Source organism: Choristoneura fumiferana, chromosome 13, assembly GCF_025370935.1.
Source record: "Choristoneura fumiferana chromosome 13, NRCan_CFum_1, whole genome shotgun sequence".
NCBI classification, from domain to species: domain Eukaryota; kingdom Metazoa; phylum Arthropoda; class Insecta; order Lepidoptera; family Tortricidae; genus Choristoneura; species Choristoneura fumiferana.
In genome coordinates this window covers 5212312-5229906 of record NC_133484.1, presented here as the reverse complement: position 1 = coordinate 5229906, position 17595 = coordinate 5212312, and the positions used below count along the sequence as shown (strand labels likewise).

Genomic DNA, 17595 nt, shown 5'->3' with positions numbered 1-17595 from the left:
TTAAAACTGCTCGTCACCTTTTAGAGACGTTCATTATTGAGGAGTCCTGGTGCTTCGGATCACCACCCGTTTTACCATATGCAATACGAGGAGCATAAATTGCTTAGCAACTGTATCAAAGTAGAATTAAAATTCAACCCGTGAAATACTTGTTATTGAGTAGTAACTCCGATGGTCAACTCTGGTCTTCATCACCAGTTCCGCTTCACCAAATGATGATTTTCAATAGCAAATACACGAGTTACTACTAAATATATCCAATTTACTATAGGTTTTTCCTTAAGATCCAATCATCAGATCCTGATTTGGTACTATGGGACCTAATTGAAGACATTCTTAGACGAACGCAAAAAAAAAAACAATTCGGTTCATAAATGACGGAGTTCTGAGGTAACATAAAAAAAAATACAACCGAATTGATAACCCCCTCGTTTTTTTGAAGTCGGTTAAAAATGCTTGAACAATTTACCTTATTGTGCGCTCGTTTTCTCTTTCTGTGATTGCGACGACTAGTTTAATGAAGTCCTGTTCAAATAATCATGGAAGGGTATAGACGTTAGCCCAGAGCGGTCAAAACACATGAATATTCGCCCAAAAAAAATACCATTTCGTCTACTTTTAAAAACTCGTGTCTCAAAATTGATATTTCTCACTTTATGAACATTATTTCAGGGATCAATTTTGCTGATTTGAGATACGAGATTTTTTCATAAGTGCAAGCAGTGACGATTTATATTCTTCTTAATATTATTTCTGTGATATTTGTCAATAAAGCAAACCATTATTGTCACATGCTAAAACATTACAATCACCTAAGGTTATCACCTAAGGCTTAGGTCCTAAGCTATAAACTAATCATGGTTTCATACGTATGCTAATAAAAATATACACGCAAATACCAACATCAAAATTAAACTACTTATGTACACAGTATACCCCGATACCGTAAAATAGTAAACAATCAGAACAAAACACCGTTTGAAATGAACCCTGTACCATAAATTAACATAATCATCACAAAGTCGCTATTGTAATAGTATCGCGCTACCGCTACGAATAATTATACCTTGATTTGCACCTGGGTAAAGGTGCGCTTCTATTGAAGCAGAGCTGAGCGAAGACGTACAGTCGAGGAAATGCCCTGTTGACACCTCTTACATTTGCCAAACAAATCATAGCGAAATTGATTATAAAAAAGTTCCACCCGGTACGTGATTCAGTTTCCTCGACTATTCGACCAAAAAGTGCTTGACAGTTCCTACATCTGAATACATCTGTATTGCGAGTGAAAATAGCTTTTGATGTCTCAAGCTGTAGAATTAACATTAAACCAGCTATAGAGGTAGGTACTCAATTTGCGGGCTGCCATGTTTCTGAGTGACCCACGTGGCATATTAACTATACCTAGTGCCATCCATGAAGACGCGTGATTTTGTCAAAATTAGACATTAACGACATTGTAATAAGAACCACGGCACGCGTCATCGTGAATGAGTCTACCTATATATTGAATATTGATTTTCAACCATTTTCACTTTTAATGCTGTTTATAATTAACGCTGCGGCCCATGCTACGCGCATGCTACGTGCATGCTGCTGCGGTTGCTACGACACATTATTTTGTGGCTCACACAAGAAAAGGTTGAGTATGTCTGCATTGAACCTTAGGATGATAAAAGAATTTCTTGGTCGACTATATATGTAATCGAGAAATCACGTTAGTCGCTCCGTTCCCTTAACAATGTATTAATGTTACAATCTGCACGTCTTAGCTCCGCAACAATGGAAGCGTAACCTAAGGCCAGGGCCAGATTAACCAGGTCCCAAAGCAATGCAATTTTCAGGGCCACTTTTTAGCAGACTGAAGAGCATCAGCTCTTTTCAAGTTCAACCAAATCATCGGACAGAATGCGTCGAAAAAAAGCAATAAAACTATTATCTTTAGGATACAAATCTTCTAGCCGATGCGGGGTCCCTACACAGTTGGCTACTCTGGCTAATGGTTAATCCGGCCCTAGCTAAGCCAATGTTCGTCAGCCAACCCTTTCAATGTGTTACGAAAGTCAGGGAGTAACGTTAGTTTTCACATCAAATTTTCGACCATGTGTACGGCACGTAGGACATTGCCTGGTGAGGAAATGGAATGCCGCTAGCGGGGGCGTCTAAGATTCGAGTCCGGCAACCTCCGTTCCGATCGAGCTGTTTATAGTGCTTTTCTCGGAAATGCAACGCTAGCAAAAATAGAGCACCCTCTCGTGTATTTTGCCTCCTTTCCGCTTTTATAGAATCTTTGTAAAAGCTACTTACAAGTTTTTTTTGCCGCAACTAACTTAGCTTGCGGCCCGCCTGGCTGAATTGAAATATCTCTTTGATCACTTTTAGAAAAAAAAAGTATTAAAAAATTCAACGAAGCGACCAAGAATGGATTTTCATAGTTATATCGATGGTTGCCGGCATGAACTAAATCATCCATAAATATATATAACTTTGTGTCTTCTATATTTAAAAGTTATGTAAATATTTACATTGTTTAAGAAAAATACGTGTATTCAATAGTTTGTTTACAACTTATGGGTCAGAACACAAAGTTAAAAACGGTAAGCGACTCACCTTATGCTTGTGCCCCGCAGACCTAAGTCTCTTGGTATTGGCAAACAGAAAATATCTATCAGATACACCTTGAAATTCGTAACAGACCAAAACATTGGGCGATTTAACATCCGAAGCTTTTCTTATAATTATCCATGTAATAGACCCATTCACAACTTCACATTGTTCTTAAGACACGTTCTACGAAACCACGCTGGATCTCGTCCGCTCTGCAAAGAAAACGAAATAAAATGTCAATGGCAATGTAACTTTTCAATGAAACAAAATATTTCATTAAACTATGAACCTTTAAAGCGAACAATAGGCACTACGTTTTCCATGTAAATTAGTTTTATTTGTATTTGAATCGAATCTGTTTGAGTTAGGCTGCGTTCCCACTAGAGATTTACAAGGTAGTTGGGCTCTGTTGAAATAAGCAAGCGAGGTGCGGTGAGGCGGGGGCGCGCCACTGGCCACTACCAAGTGACTGAGTACTTCGCAACACATCCTCGCACACATCCTGCCTGTAGGATACGGTGCACTGGTTGTAATAAAAGATAGTTTAAACTGACTGAACACTTCTTTACTGGTTTAGGGAAATGAAAATACTAATAATATTATATATATAATATATAAATAGTTAGATATATGATGTTATAGGATTTTTTGTTTCATACATTTAGACTGTCTAAGTCATGAAAATATTATTTTTTTGATACATGCATCACATGCTAACAATAAGGACTCGCTAGTTTGTATCAAAAGATTCTAAGTAGTTGACATCATTCATACATTTAGACCTATATAATCAAGAATATAATATTAAGAATTAATTTCATTACAATGACAATAATTTAAAATGTATACATGTCAGTTATAATTTAGAGTAGAAATTTATTAGGATGTCAATTTTATTCAATAGTAGAATAGTAGTAATAATAATATTAAACTAAAAAAAACACGAGAATGTCAATTAAGACAAAGCCATCTAAATCGGTGGACATATATATGCACGCATTATTTTAAACCGCCTGTGCAATACAATCAAAAAAATAAAATCAATCAGAATAAAATTATAACCCGTTCAAACAGAATTATATTAATACCATAATTGTACATGTCAGGATAAAATCTATAAATTCAGTCAATGTCAGAATTACGTATTTGAAATCAATAATTTGGAATATGCATCAACTTACTTGTTACTAGTAACTGTGTGCATCAAGTTGATGATGTACCGCGGGCACACGTCTTCGTGCATGACCCTCGCATGGAAGAGCAGACCTTGGCACAGGCAGTAGAGGATCTCGACGAGAGGCAGCTTCTCAGGGATCAGGCCTTTCTGATAGCCCCAGGAGCCGAGGATCTGAGGGATAGACAGGCAAAAGAATACAAATAAGAACTACCTATAAATGTGAGAAACAGTAATCCCACTACGAGGGTTCCGTGGTCAAATCCGATAAGCCAAAATAATTGACTGTTGAAAAAATAAACGCTCCATGTTGAAATTTTAAATACGGAGTTTTTACGAATGACGAGTATTAGATCGAGTTATTGGGTTTGCAAACACAACCCTTGACTAATATTACTTAAATCGTCGGAGGACATATTGATAAAATTACTAAATTAAACGGTAAGGTGAACGCACAAAAAAAAAAAAAAAAAAAAAAAACATCCGAAAAAAAAACGAAACTTGTCGGACCGTACCTGGCTTACAATTGTGAGTTGAACCGTTTAATTTAGTGATTTTAGTAATCCTAATAGCTAAACTAAACTCTAAAAAAACAGACTGTTTTTTTTTAAATAAAACTGCGAAGAAGAAAACAAGTGTAGTCTAGAATTCAGATAAATAACTTAAAGTTCAACAGTCGGGATCCATTCAAAATCATGACTGGCTAAAAAAATCTCAGTAATGGATGCCGACTGTATTAATATCATCCATGGAATCCGATTGCTTCAATATACTTCCATGCATTAATCATCATACACACCATGAATCGTCAACTTTACAATGTGAATTTCCAAAGAGTTTTTTGTCAAAAATAGTCGAAATAATGTTTTCTTCCAAATATGCTTTAATTTCATCATAACCGCACTAAATACCCAGCACAAAGCGGGACTTTTCTGCTCTAGAGCAGAAAAAAATATGAAAATCCTTTATTGCATTGTTTTAGATTTTTTTTAATTGCACCACCAAAGAGGTAACAAGTATTTTTGCTATAAAATTAGCCTGCATAGTATAAAAAAATCTATGTAAGGTTGCTCAACCTGACGGTCTTATGAAATTTGACAGCTACATTTGTTGCTACCAATCCTACCAAAAACAGTAAGTAGCCGTATATTTAAAAAAAACTTTGTGTGAAATTTGACAGATCGCGGGTAAAAATATCTCCTACTGGCTACTAACTCTGCCAAAAAAAAAGTAAGAAATTAAAAAAAAATGGCTCCAAATCGGCACTCGGTGCAATAATAAATAACTTTCTGCTTGGTGCAACAATCTACTATGAGGCTATTTTAAGAAAGCACTACATAGCAGACGCCCGGTACCTTTGCGTAATCATCGCGGTATAATGGAACCGGTAAAAGTGTTCAAACCGCCGAAATCTGGTTTTATTTGGCACAGTTACAGCACCAGTTAATCGATTCTGGCCCTCTTTTCTCTCATCGCCATCGTTGAACAAAAACCGGCAAAGTGCAATTCTGCTTGCACACCGAGGGTTCAGTACAAATTTGTAGGTATGTCAAAATATACGCTATAAACGGCCGTACATATAAAATCCAGTGTTACCAGAGAGTGCTACTAGGCAAAATGTACGCAGTGTGGGATCATTTTACATTGGTTAGTTAGGACTCTCTTTCTTATATTATAATAAGAAATTCTACTATCAGTTGTAGCGCCAATAAAAATACACATTATAAAAAAATAAATAAAAAAATGTATTTATTTATCAACTCACAAAGGACCACATTCGATACATTTTCACAAAAGTTTGTTTACGCAAGTTTCAAACATGAAGAATCCTTTGCGAGAGACTGGAGTCTGAACTAGGTGGGTACCTGTATTACAGATCGCCAGGCTCTCACCCCAAGGACGCATAAAATGACAATTACATATTTACAGGCAAAAATATATCAAAATACTTTAAGTGCACTTAAACAATTTTAACATACAATACAGGTATAAAAAAAATGATATGTAAATTAAAAAAAAAAACACATTATATGTCAATTGCATTATATGTCAACGGACAGTAAAATCAGTGTTCAGTCAATAGATTTGTGCCACTATTCTGCATTTTTCGAGTACCTAAGTTATTTTGATAGAAAAGCTTGTTTGTAGTATTCGATAATTTGATAAGATTAAATTATTTTTCAGCAGCTGCCAAAGACTAGGTGTAATGTAATAATATCAATAAAACAGGTAATGTTCAATTTTGAACAGAGACCGTAACTATTATCTAATTCGCGAGCGGTCGCGATTACAATACAATACAATAACTCTTTATTGCACACCAACACATAGCAAGCAGTACAGAATACAGGTAAGTATATACTCAGAGACTTTCTGAGGTAAGCAATAGGCGGCCTTATCGCTTCAGAGCGATCTCTTCCAGGCAATTTTTAACCCACGACGCAAAAAGAGGGGTGTTATAAGTTTGACCGCTATGTGTGTCGGTCTGTCTCTGGCACCGTAGCTCTTAAACGGGTGGACCGATTTGAATGCGATTTTTTTCACTTGGAAGCAGGTTTTCTAGCGATGGTTCTTAGACACGTTTCGTCAAAATCGGTTCAGCTGTTTTTGAGATATTGAACTTTGATGACAACTTTCGTGACAAAATCGGGGATTTCCAACTTTTGTTGGTTATGTTTTAATCTAACCTTTCAAGTAACGGCGTACTATATGGGAGGGTTTGAAGGTAATATTTGGGATATTTCTTGTTTTTTTTTAAAGTTATTGATGTGTTTTACTCATTGAGTAACGTACTTTCGATATCAGTTTGAACTTTTCTGATATCTGTCATATTTTCGGAATAATCACCTGGCTATATACACATACAATTACACCCTGTAGAGCAGAATCTGAAAAGTCCAAAAATTTTGCGGATTTTGGTGGCTTTTGACTGTTTGGTGTCTTTTTGAGAATTGCAAACTTTGGGAATTGTATACCCGTATACATAACCCTAATGGTTCCAAACAACATACCTACTAAAAATCAGAGATACATCATGTTTTGCTAATTTGTTGTTGATTTCGTCCTGCCTATAGGTACACTGTTTAAAAAAACTTTATCAGCATAGATTATCCCCAATAGCACACGCATAAATAGTGTACTTAAGATAGCATACATAATAACGCTCGTGTTGAACATAAATTAAAAGATTAAAACAAGATAAAACCACACAAATACTTCAAATCTATCATAGTAATTTACAAATTACAAAACAATCGTTATATCATGGACAGAGATGTTTGGAAATAATTCCAATCGGCATTGGCGATCCCTTATTTCAAATAGCGAATCTACTGTGTTAAAAATGTATCTGTGTTTAATACTTGTTATGTAAGTCATTATAAACCACTGTGGACCGAGGCAGTATTGTCTAACGCACGGGTGCCTGCGATCGCATTCACCATCTCTTTCTATCCTCATGCTATACCGTTTGACAGAAAAATGCGGTGAGCACTATTATGATTCCGAGTGCGTTTGGACAATAAGGTCTCTGTTTTAAAAAATATATTATACATATACCTCGTTAAGTTTTTCGCTGCTTGTTCCTCGACCGAGGATTTCTCGAACCGGTCGTAGATTGTTTTGATTTACTTAAATTAAAATATTTTTGACTTTTACTTTGACAACCAGCATTTTGTGGTCTATAATCTGCTACTGTTCCCATAGCAAGGGACCAATTCATCTGGAATCAATATTGTGTACAAAAATAAAACAGCTTACCTGTAGCGTAGAAGTAAGTGGCGCCAAAGCGATGGGCGTGGAAGGAGCGGCTCGGAACGCGGCACCGGCGAGGAAACCCGCGGGAAGCGCGTATAGCGCGCTGTCGCGGCCGTGCGCGCGGCACAGTAGACACACTATTAGCTGACGAGACAAATAAACACACATACAACTGCTGCTAAGACACATAAGGGCCGCCGCTTGCAAGTACCTATCGTATCGCACCAGCAGGGCTACTACAAAACTCGAAACTCGAAATTCGTGTCTTGCGGTCCTTCTGACACTTATACTATTTAATAAGAGAGCGAGAGGGAGACGGTACGACACGAACTTCAAGTTTCGAGTTTCGTAGTAGCCCTGCTGGGACGTCATGTATCGTACTTCATTCGTAACGTCGGCGTGTTACAAGCAAAGTACGGTATGCAAAGTATACTGATACGTAACGATGTACAATAGTTATTTTGTGCAACAAGAGAGCAAAGTCGTTTTTTGATCCCGAGTAGGCGAAGGATTCTACAATTGAATCACGATCAGTGATTCTAGGTTAGAATCCTGAGATCAGCGAGGGATTCAAACACACGAGATGCAAAAAAACTTTGGTCTCGTGTGACACAACTTTTCACCTGAGCAGCGAGAACATTTAAATTAAAGGTTAAAATAAAACCACATATATTTAGAAGACAAAAAATATCAATAACTTTAAAATATAACATAGATAGAGTAGCCATACAATACAACGCGCGTGCGTGTCGCGTTTGTATTGGGGCGAATATTCAGCGTTTTTTTGTCATTAGTGTCTTCGCAGGTGTCATTAAAAGGGACAGGGTTAATTTTTTTTAAGAAAATTTAAGACAATACCGATGCTGAATTTAGCGTGATTAAAATTCTTGTGACTTGTCTTTCCGTTGTGTTAATAAACGTGAGAAGCTAATGACGTTTGACTGAGCGGTCAAAATGCACGAATATTCGCCCATTGACACGAAAGCGCGTCGACGGCGCGTTTAAAAAACGCTGTGTGCGCCCAAACGGTCATAGCAGTAATGTTGGGTAAACATTTTCATTAGGCAACGCGGTGAATGAGAAAAACATGAATTATGTATGTCTACGGGTGCGACACCTCCAGTTATTTAGTTGTAGTATTTGCCGTACTTGTCATCACTGACTGACTGATGAGATGAGAATTGAGTTGATATAGCAGTTAGCCCTTGTGGGCGCTGGAGGCCTAGAGGGGGGTGGTAAGGGGCCCAGAAAAAATCTTCACCTTTGTGCCTTCATTAGGCGAGACTAATGTGTTATTGAGGTTTTAAGGTGAAAAAAAATGGGGGCGCTACAAAATAACTGATTTTCAAAAGATAAGTGGGCGTTATTAGACGAAATAAGTTTGGAAACCTAATAGCATGTACGAGTTTTCACTTTTGTCAGAAACTTGACAAAACTTTAAATATAGGTATAAATTTTCCTATTACAGATTATGGAAATAATATATATGTATCTGCGGGAACAAACAATTGAGGCGTGCGAACTCTTTCCCAGTAGGTTAAAGTGGACTTTGTATTACCATTTATCGGTAGATCAATCTTCGTAAAAGTATGATACATATACATGTTACAAGTCGCATTTTCAACCCAAATGCTGTCATTTGGGCTGCTTATCTCTTGCTATCTTTAGATCAGCCGATCGTTTCACGGTGACTAATCGATTTTTCAGACGATACCAGCAGCTGATAGACCATCAATATTTTGAAATTTATGTAGTTGAAACTTACGAAGTATTCAAATGTTTATGAAGCAGAAGGTTAAATAAGAAGCGATACCCAAGGCGGATTTTAAAAACCCTTCGAAAGTGATAGGTATGACATGTGTCTTTCTACAAAAGTACTACTGCTCGAACTAAATTTTCGGCTACTGGACTAAGACACTGAATAATGATGATAATGATGGTGATTTTACTATTTATCCGTTATTTCAAATTAAGTAATTTTTTAGCACTAACAATAATTTTTCATATACGAAAGTAGATCCTAAAGTGCAACCAAATGTATGGCAAATTTGCAAACGCTTACGTCCTAATTACACTCTATATTATTATGTTCTAAGATGATTCAAATGACACATGATAATTATGTAACTTTGTGAGGCGGTAACTAATTTTTTACAACATTTTTTTGTAACATTAAAACTGCTGATTGTTCGAATATTTGAACTCAAATTTGCTAACAAATTGTTAAGTTACTGCGTAGGCAGTGTGTTATGTCGACTTACTTTCTTTAATGAACACCCTTACAATGTTATTTCAATAGGCCGCAATTGCTAGAGGTGAGGGTTATCGGTAAAAATTAAAGCGGTAAAATAAACGAACTTATTATTAATTTGCAAGATTTTTCGTCAGAGTCGGAAAGTGACACTCCAAGTGTTGAATAAATTATATTTTAAAATTCGAATAACACTTTCAGTTCGATGATGAATGAAGCCGTGGTGGCCTAGTGGTTTGACCTATCGCCTCTCAAGCAGAGGGTCGTGGGTTCGAACCACGGCTCGCACCGCTGAGTTTTTCGAAATTCATGTGCGGAATTACATTTGAAATTCACCACGAGCTCTGCGGTGAAGGAAAACATCGTGAGGAAACCTGCGCAGCGATTCAATGGTGCGTGCGAAGTTCCCAATCCGCACTGGGCCCGCGTGGGAACTATGGCCCAAGCCCTCTTGTTCTGAGAGGAGGCCTGTGCCCAACAGTGGGACGTATATAGGCTGGGATGATGATGATGATTTCAGTTCGATAGCGTAACGTTTAAACCAACAAATAATGTTATTGCCACTTTTAGCACTAGGTACATGCAAAAGTATCGATAGTGTGCGTAACAGTAGGAGGGACTCCAGTTCCGTCAGTTTGAACAAATAGAATATACACATAAGTTAGGTACATTTACTGAACTTACCCTATAAATACCGATGTATCCACCGAAGAATAGCCCCAGCTTCAAGTGAGAAAACTTCAACGATTTCAACGCTTTGTACGGCGTCAGAATTCGCGGAATAATCTGTCTTAGCATCGTCATCGCGCAACCAACGCCAAAAAGCTGCGCAGTGCCCTAAAAGTAAAGTTACAGTTACACTTTCATATCAATATCACAGTTATACAGGTAAACAGTATAACAGTATGTAAGCTTAAAAAAACTTTTGCCGCTTTTTTTTGGAGATCACAGGCCTTATTGTCAAACATACTTGAAATCACAACACAATCATTTTCACCAATTCTTTCTACCACATGGCATAAGACGAGGGTAGAAAGAGACGGTGAATGCGATCGCGAACGCCAGCGCATTAGACAATACCATCCAAACCCGTAGCATGAGAAGAGGTGCCAAGCACCCTTAAAACAAGCTTTTTTTTTTATTCGACTGGATGGAAAACGAGCAAGTGGGTCTCCTGATGGTAAGAGATCACCACCGCCCATAAACATCTGTAACACCAGGGATATTGCAGATGCGTTGCCAACCTAGAGGCCTAAGATGGAATACCTCAAGTGCCAGTAATTTCACCGGCTGTCTTACTCTCCACGCCGAAACACAACAGTGCAAGCACTGCTGCTTCACGGCAGGATTAGCGAGTAAGATGGTGGTAGCAATCCGGGCGGACCTTGCACAAAGTCCTACCACCTGCAAAAGCTTGCTGAATCATCAATATACACATCTGACTATGGAAGTATCAGTGCTAATTTTGGCTGCTTCCATAATTTTTAACTACTCTTTCCTCAATCTATACCTACTCTTGCATCCAAAACATAACTTTAGAAACATGAATGAATTATCGACATGCTTATTGCAAGTTACCTTAAGTACATAGTTGACGCAGTTCCCAGAGTGCGGACATGCGGGGCTTCTGCCCTCAATGCCTGTTACTGGTTCACCGACTTGCTTGGACACTCGAGGAGGAGTGAAGAACCTATTCAAATAAATACGGGGTATGAATACTATAGAAAATAAAGTCGATTACAGATTTTTGGCTGACGTGCGAATGGGCAGGTCATATTTCTGGAGCAATCATAGCAGAGTCTCCCAAAAAGGATTGGATTTGATCAATACCAAGCAATGTATGAATGGAAAAGTACCACAACCTTGCCATGCCAATCACGCCATAGAACAAGACAAAAGAAGAAGATTTGAGGTCGGAAGGTGTTGTAAAAGGCGACTAAGGGACCTAGAGAAATGACAGTAGCATTCTCTATTGCCTAGCTAGCTACGAACTGTGAAATCCAGTTCGTGTACTCAGTACACTGTACTGTATATATACGTAGATGACAAAGGGAAACCATCCCACAGTCCAAGAAAGTCATGAAGCTTCAGAGTAAAATAGCAAACTTCAACATATTGACAATTAAGGGTGTAGCGAGTTTAGAAGAAAGAGAAGAGAGCAACATTTTAGTACCGGCTTAATACGCTACGTACCAAAACAAGGGCGTCCGTTTTACATTCTCTCGCTCTTTTCGCATGAGGTAGAAAAAGACAGCGCTCCCAAACATGAAAATGAGTGTTTCTCTCCCAGGCGAGCGTCGCAGCCATCCTTTCATTTCCAATGTCCTTAACCAATATTCAAACACCTATGAATATAAACATACATTTCTTTTAATTGCGATTTCGCCCAAAAAATTCAGTCACAAATGCATTTTTTAGTTGATTATTGTGATAGCGAAATTGCTCTCAGTTGCTTGAATTATTTAAAAGGGTATCCCGTTTTGAACAAAGGTAGAAATAAAGCTTTGCGGTAAGTACATGTACAGTCGAGGCAAGTGAATCACATAGCAAAGTGAAACCTTCTTACCTTTTCTAAACCATTTAATGTCCGAATTAGGGTTATGTTTTTCGAAAACTTTAAAGAGTTTTCAATAGAACCCACTTAACCACCTGCGGAAATATTCCGGATGAGTTTTAAGATACCTCAGGTAATATTTCAATATGACGCCTTGTCGCTTTCAGGCAGTACACAATTTCGTATGGCTTTTTTCAACATGACGTTAAAATGACAAGGTAGGAGTACAAATGTGATCACTTATTTATGACGTTGACTGTACAACTGTACATTACACTTATCATAAAAGAGAAAGTACTCTTTCGCTTATTTTGTACAACTCACCAAGTTCACAAACAGGTTGACGACAAGGACTCTTCTGTAGGGTGGCTCGAAGTAAACCGCTAAGCCACTGATGGTGCAGGGAAGCAACACTGTGTTGTAGTAAGAGAATTGGCTGAAGAATAATCTCCTGAGAACATACAAAATATGTATAATGGTTTATACTTTCGACAGTGGAGTAGGGTATGGCTATCTATAAATTACTTAACACCAATTTTCACCATTTATACTCGACTACGGCAAAGCCAAAGGAAGAGTAATGATTTTACCAGTCTATGTATGTTTGTATTTACGTATGTTCCACCGTAGCATCTAGACTACTCGTCCGATTTTAATAAATAAAGTGTTTAGCCTTTAGACTACTCATAATCATATGACTTGTCACTTGTCTTCTTTTTTATTATTATTATGAGAGGGAGGTAAACGAGCACGCCGGTCATCTAATGGGAAATGATTGCTACCGCCCATGTGCACGGTCAAAAGCATAAATATATATACATTACCAAGACGTCACAAGTATCTATGTACACCTCTATGCCACTCAACATAAGATTGATGTATACATATTTTGACGCTATTTCTGTATACGTATTTTTGCATTTGATTGTACCAACAATGTTGATGCAGGTAGCAAAACGTTAGAAATTACCTGAATATGCAGTTCAGTGTTACGAAGGAGCTCCCAACGGTGAGGCCAAATATACCCGACTTTAAATACAACTTGAATTGCTCCAGCATTTCTGTTTTACTTAGTTTCTTGCCTTTCATTAGTATTTGAATCTGCAACAATGTGTAATAAATATAATGAAACAATTCAAGCTAGTCCCAAGCTAAGCTAAGCTTGTACTATGGGTACCAGACAATGGATAAAGAAACTTATATATGTAATATTTTACATTCAAGACTCAAGCACAAACATTCATATTTGGATGGCCCCTGCGAACAAACATGTACCTAATGGATTTCACACTTTTTTTAATTGTTTAATTACGTTATTTTAGCTATTTAAGTATGTTGGATGTCCAGCAGGGCGACTACGAAACTTGAAAGTTCGTGTCGTGCGGTCCCTCTCGCTCTCGTATTAAATAGTATAAGTGTCAGAGGGACCGCACGACACGAACTTCGAGTTTCGAGTTTCGTAGTAGTCCTGCAGGACATTGAGAGGGAGCGCCGCGCTCTGTGTGTGCGTTGTAACATGCCCGTAGATTCGCACGTTGTAGTAATGAAGTTAAGATCACATTGTTTAAAGCTTACTGTCAGACCTTCTATATACACGTGCGGTCTGTGGGCTAACTTCAAGCGGCGAGCATATGAGGAGCTGCGTGTCCAATATAACGATGCGTTCAGGAGGGTGTTCAAACAGATTGCTTTTCGACAATAATGAGGAAAAGAGTTACATCTTTAGCCAATCGGCTTCGCCACAGCTCAAACAGCATCCTGAGCGTGCTGGCGCAGCGCTGGGACTCGCCCCTGATGGAGCGATGGGCGCGGCTGCACGCGCCAGTCGCCGCCGTGCCCCGCCGCTTCTAGATTTCTATGTGTTGTATACTTAAGTACTTGTAAACTAACACTATGGATTTTTAGGTCCGAAAGAAATTTATGAATTTGAATTTAGCTATAACGGATTTTTTAAAAGTAAATATAATAATAAATAGATTATTTTAAAGCAATGTAACTGTTTTTCTAGAGAAAAAAGTAATATAAAATAAACATCTGCAACACTAGGGGTTCTTATGCAGATGTATTGCAAACCTAGAGGCTTAAGATGGGATACCTCAAGTGCCAGTAATTAAATAAATAAAATAGATAGTCTGTTAAGTAGGCGGTACGAAGTTCATCACATACTACAGGACAGATTCAGTCCTGCTTTTATTTAGACTGGCAGTAATCACCTATTAAAATAGTCCTGATTATAAAAAAAAAATATGATTGATTTTTTGGAGTCTTTATGTATTTTTTTATTTCAACTCCAAATTTGTTACTTTTACGGGTATTGGGTGTCTGGATTCCTGTCCAGCAGTGGTGTAGGGGTTATAGCACGCAGCACGGATTGCTGAGGACCTGGGTTTGATTCCCAGTGCTAGTCTCTTTTTCTGGTTTTTTTCTGTGCATCCATGTCTCAGTTTGTATTTATATAAAAAAATATGTTTATTGTGTCCTGCTTTCAATGAAATAATCCCTTTTTGTAATGGAAAAGTAAAAACTAGGTCTAGTGTCTAGGATATATACATAATAAAATACGGTTGGACTGTAGGAAAGGGGGCACAGACTTGGATTTTTTTTTACCAAAATGTCATAATGACACATATTTTAATTCATGTTATCCAATAGAATATGTTAAAGTAAGAGTATTTTACTTGAACAACTATTCTCTGTAATCAAAAATGGCCGAGATATAGGGACCCCAAAGTTTCAAATTTAGGTACAACGAGCGAAGCGAGGAGTGTTTAGTATGAATTGTGACCACAACAAACAAGTCGAGCGAGCAAAGCGAGCGTGCCGCGGCAGCGGCCGGCGAAGTGCCAGAACCGAAAGTTTTAATCTTAGCTAATGTTAGATCAAAGTATGTTGAATGCTCATGTTCTTTTTTCTAAGTACATCTATCTCATCTATAGTTGGTCACAGAAAAGTACCCCTATTAAAAGATGCTGCTATTTTAACGTACTCTAATTATAACTAAAACAATTATAACATTTTTTTTTATTCCTGTTTTAACGCGTTAAGCAATAAAAAAAAATATGGTGCCTCCTTTGGCATAGTCTGACCCTGATCAACAAGTTATTAATTAACAAAATATATAATAATTAATTAATATATACGTAGTTGGTCAAGAAGGTACTTACAAGATATACCATGGCATAAAATTTGTATGCACCCTTGATGCAGCTAGCAAGCATCATACCCGTCGCATCCGAGCATTTGTAGGTCCACGGATGAATTAATTCATGACATGCACAACCACTACAGGCTTTGTCAAACCAAAATTTACTGGCTTCCACCATGATTGTAAATGTAAATTCGCAGATCAATTTTTAACACAGACTCGCCCTGATATCTATAGTAAACCACTAAACGGATAATAGTACAATTAAAATACACTTTCCTTAAGATATTATTTATATTCACGTGTGAATAATTTTACTTTTATTTCAATATTGTTTACACCGCCCAGTCACGTCACGTCAGTCGTCTGTCAGTGCAGGGCGACAGATGTTTCTTTTTTTTTAATTTCTCCTCGTTATCTTAGATTTCGCACATCTACTAATCAAAAAATAAGCAGAGTGAGAGATGATGTGGACATATTCTCCAGTCATATGAGCGAAAGCGAGTGAGGAAGATAGCGATAAAATAAATGGTTAAAAAAATATGAATAAATCAGCAATCCGACCGGACCGATCAAGGCAGGGCCCTATTCCGAAATGCAATTATATTTTTATAATGATTATTATTATGAGATTCCACGCATTTCGTCTATTCACACAATGTGGGGCAAAACTTGATAAATTAATATCTAAATGTCTTGGCTGGCATTTTGTTGTAAATAAAATTGCTCAGATTTGTTTGATGGAAAATTAATTGTCGGACACGCCCAAAAAAGGGTTCCGTAGCCATAACGAAAAAATTAAGTACTTAGCAAATCCCTGATCGTTTTAAAAGACCTATCCAACGATACCCCACACTATAGGGTTGGATGAGAAAAAGAAATCACCCCCACTTTACGTCTGTGGGAGGTACCCTAAAAAATATATTTTTTATTGTACCATTTTGTCAGCATAGTTTACATATATATCCGTGCAAAATTACAGCTTTCTAGAATTGATAGTCCCTGAGCAAAGCCGCGGACGGACGGACAGACATGGCGAAACTATAAGAATTCCGTTTTTGCCATTTTGGCTTGGCCATGCTTGAACCCTAAGAAGTGTACATAAAGTCGGTTGAAAAAATGATATCGATCAAATGATCACAATTTGAGTTGATATTCGTTTTATGCACCAGTTTTCGGGCCATTTGATCTTTTTTTTTAGCAACTTGGCCTGCCAGAAGCGGCAGCAGAGCTACCTAGGCATTATACAATAGTATGTATTTGCCAATTATGAAAACTACATAAATTAACATTAATTCAAACATTATAATTCTGATTGTATATATTGAACATATACATTGTGAACTTGTCATTTTGTATGTATTTCGACCAATATGAAAAACGTGTTATGAATTTGATTCAATATTTTTTTTAAATTAATATGTTTTAAATTTTCGGTATTTCAACTGTATGTATTTCAACCGATATGTATTTTAAATTTATACATTATAATACGTACCCCATTAATTTGACGTAAACTTACTAAATCTATAGAGTGCAGTATGTCTTTTATATAAAACGTCATTTAATAAATACGATGATTGATGGAATATCGTCAGTTCAGTGCTCGGAAATCGTCGTTTGTAAACAGCCACTTGTCTTTTTTCAAAGACCGATGTGCAAGCTTTATCACCGGGTACTGTAGGTATTTCTGTTATACCTACTGATTGAATTGTGAGCCATTTACAGTAAGTATAACATATCCTCGTAGTATTTATTAATTTTTGCAAACATCTTTACGAATGTCTAGGGTCGAGGTTCACTTGAGGTAAGGTCACTTCATTTACACACAATGCGTGGTAGGCAGGTTTTTACTATTACCGACGCTATAATTGTTATAGCGACTGCCTGCCAGGTAGAACTCTAAAGCTTAATATTATGATTATGAGATTTATGAGAAATTGATTTATCTTGCCGGTTTCGGTTTGATCCGTTCGAATTTCGATACAAAGCTCATTCATGGTAGATATCGACATCGATATTGCTGAGAATCGGGGCCCTGGGTGTCCATACGGGCGTACGCTCACATTACGCTTGGTTCATCGTACCTACAGTGTGCAACAAACAAT

At 37.5% G+C, this 17595-nt stretch overlaps 1 protein-coding gene across 1 annotated transcript; it reads right to left on the bottom strand.

Moving 5' to 3' along the window:
- Positions 1-28: 28 nt before the first annotated feature.
- Positions 29-15967, bottom strand: LOC141433945 (transmembrane protein 135-like). Its single transcript, XM_074096098.1, has 9 exons — positions 15507-15967; positions 13313-13443; positions 12667-12793; positions 11982-12133; positions 11367-11478; positions 10473-10625; positions 7541-7681; positions 3789-3955; positions 29-2819 (listed from the first exon to the last, which is right to left on the bottom strand). Exons 1-9 carry the CDS (start codon positions 15663-15665, stop codon positions 2768-2770), a joined length of 1194 nt encoding a protein of 397 aa, XP_073952199.1. The 5' UTR covers positions 15666-15967; the 3' UTR covers positions 29-2767.
- Between the last annotated feature and the right edge of the window lie 1628 nt (positions 15968-17595).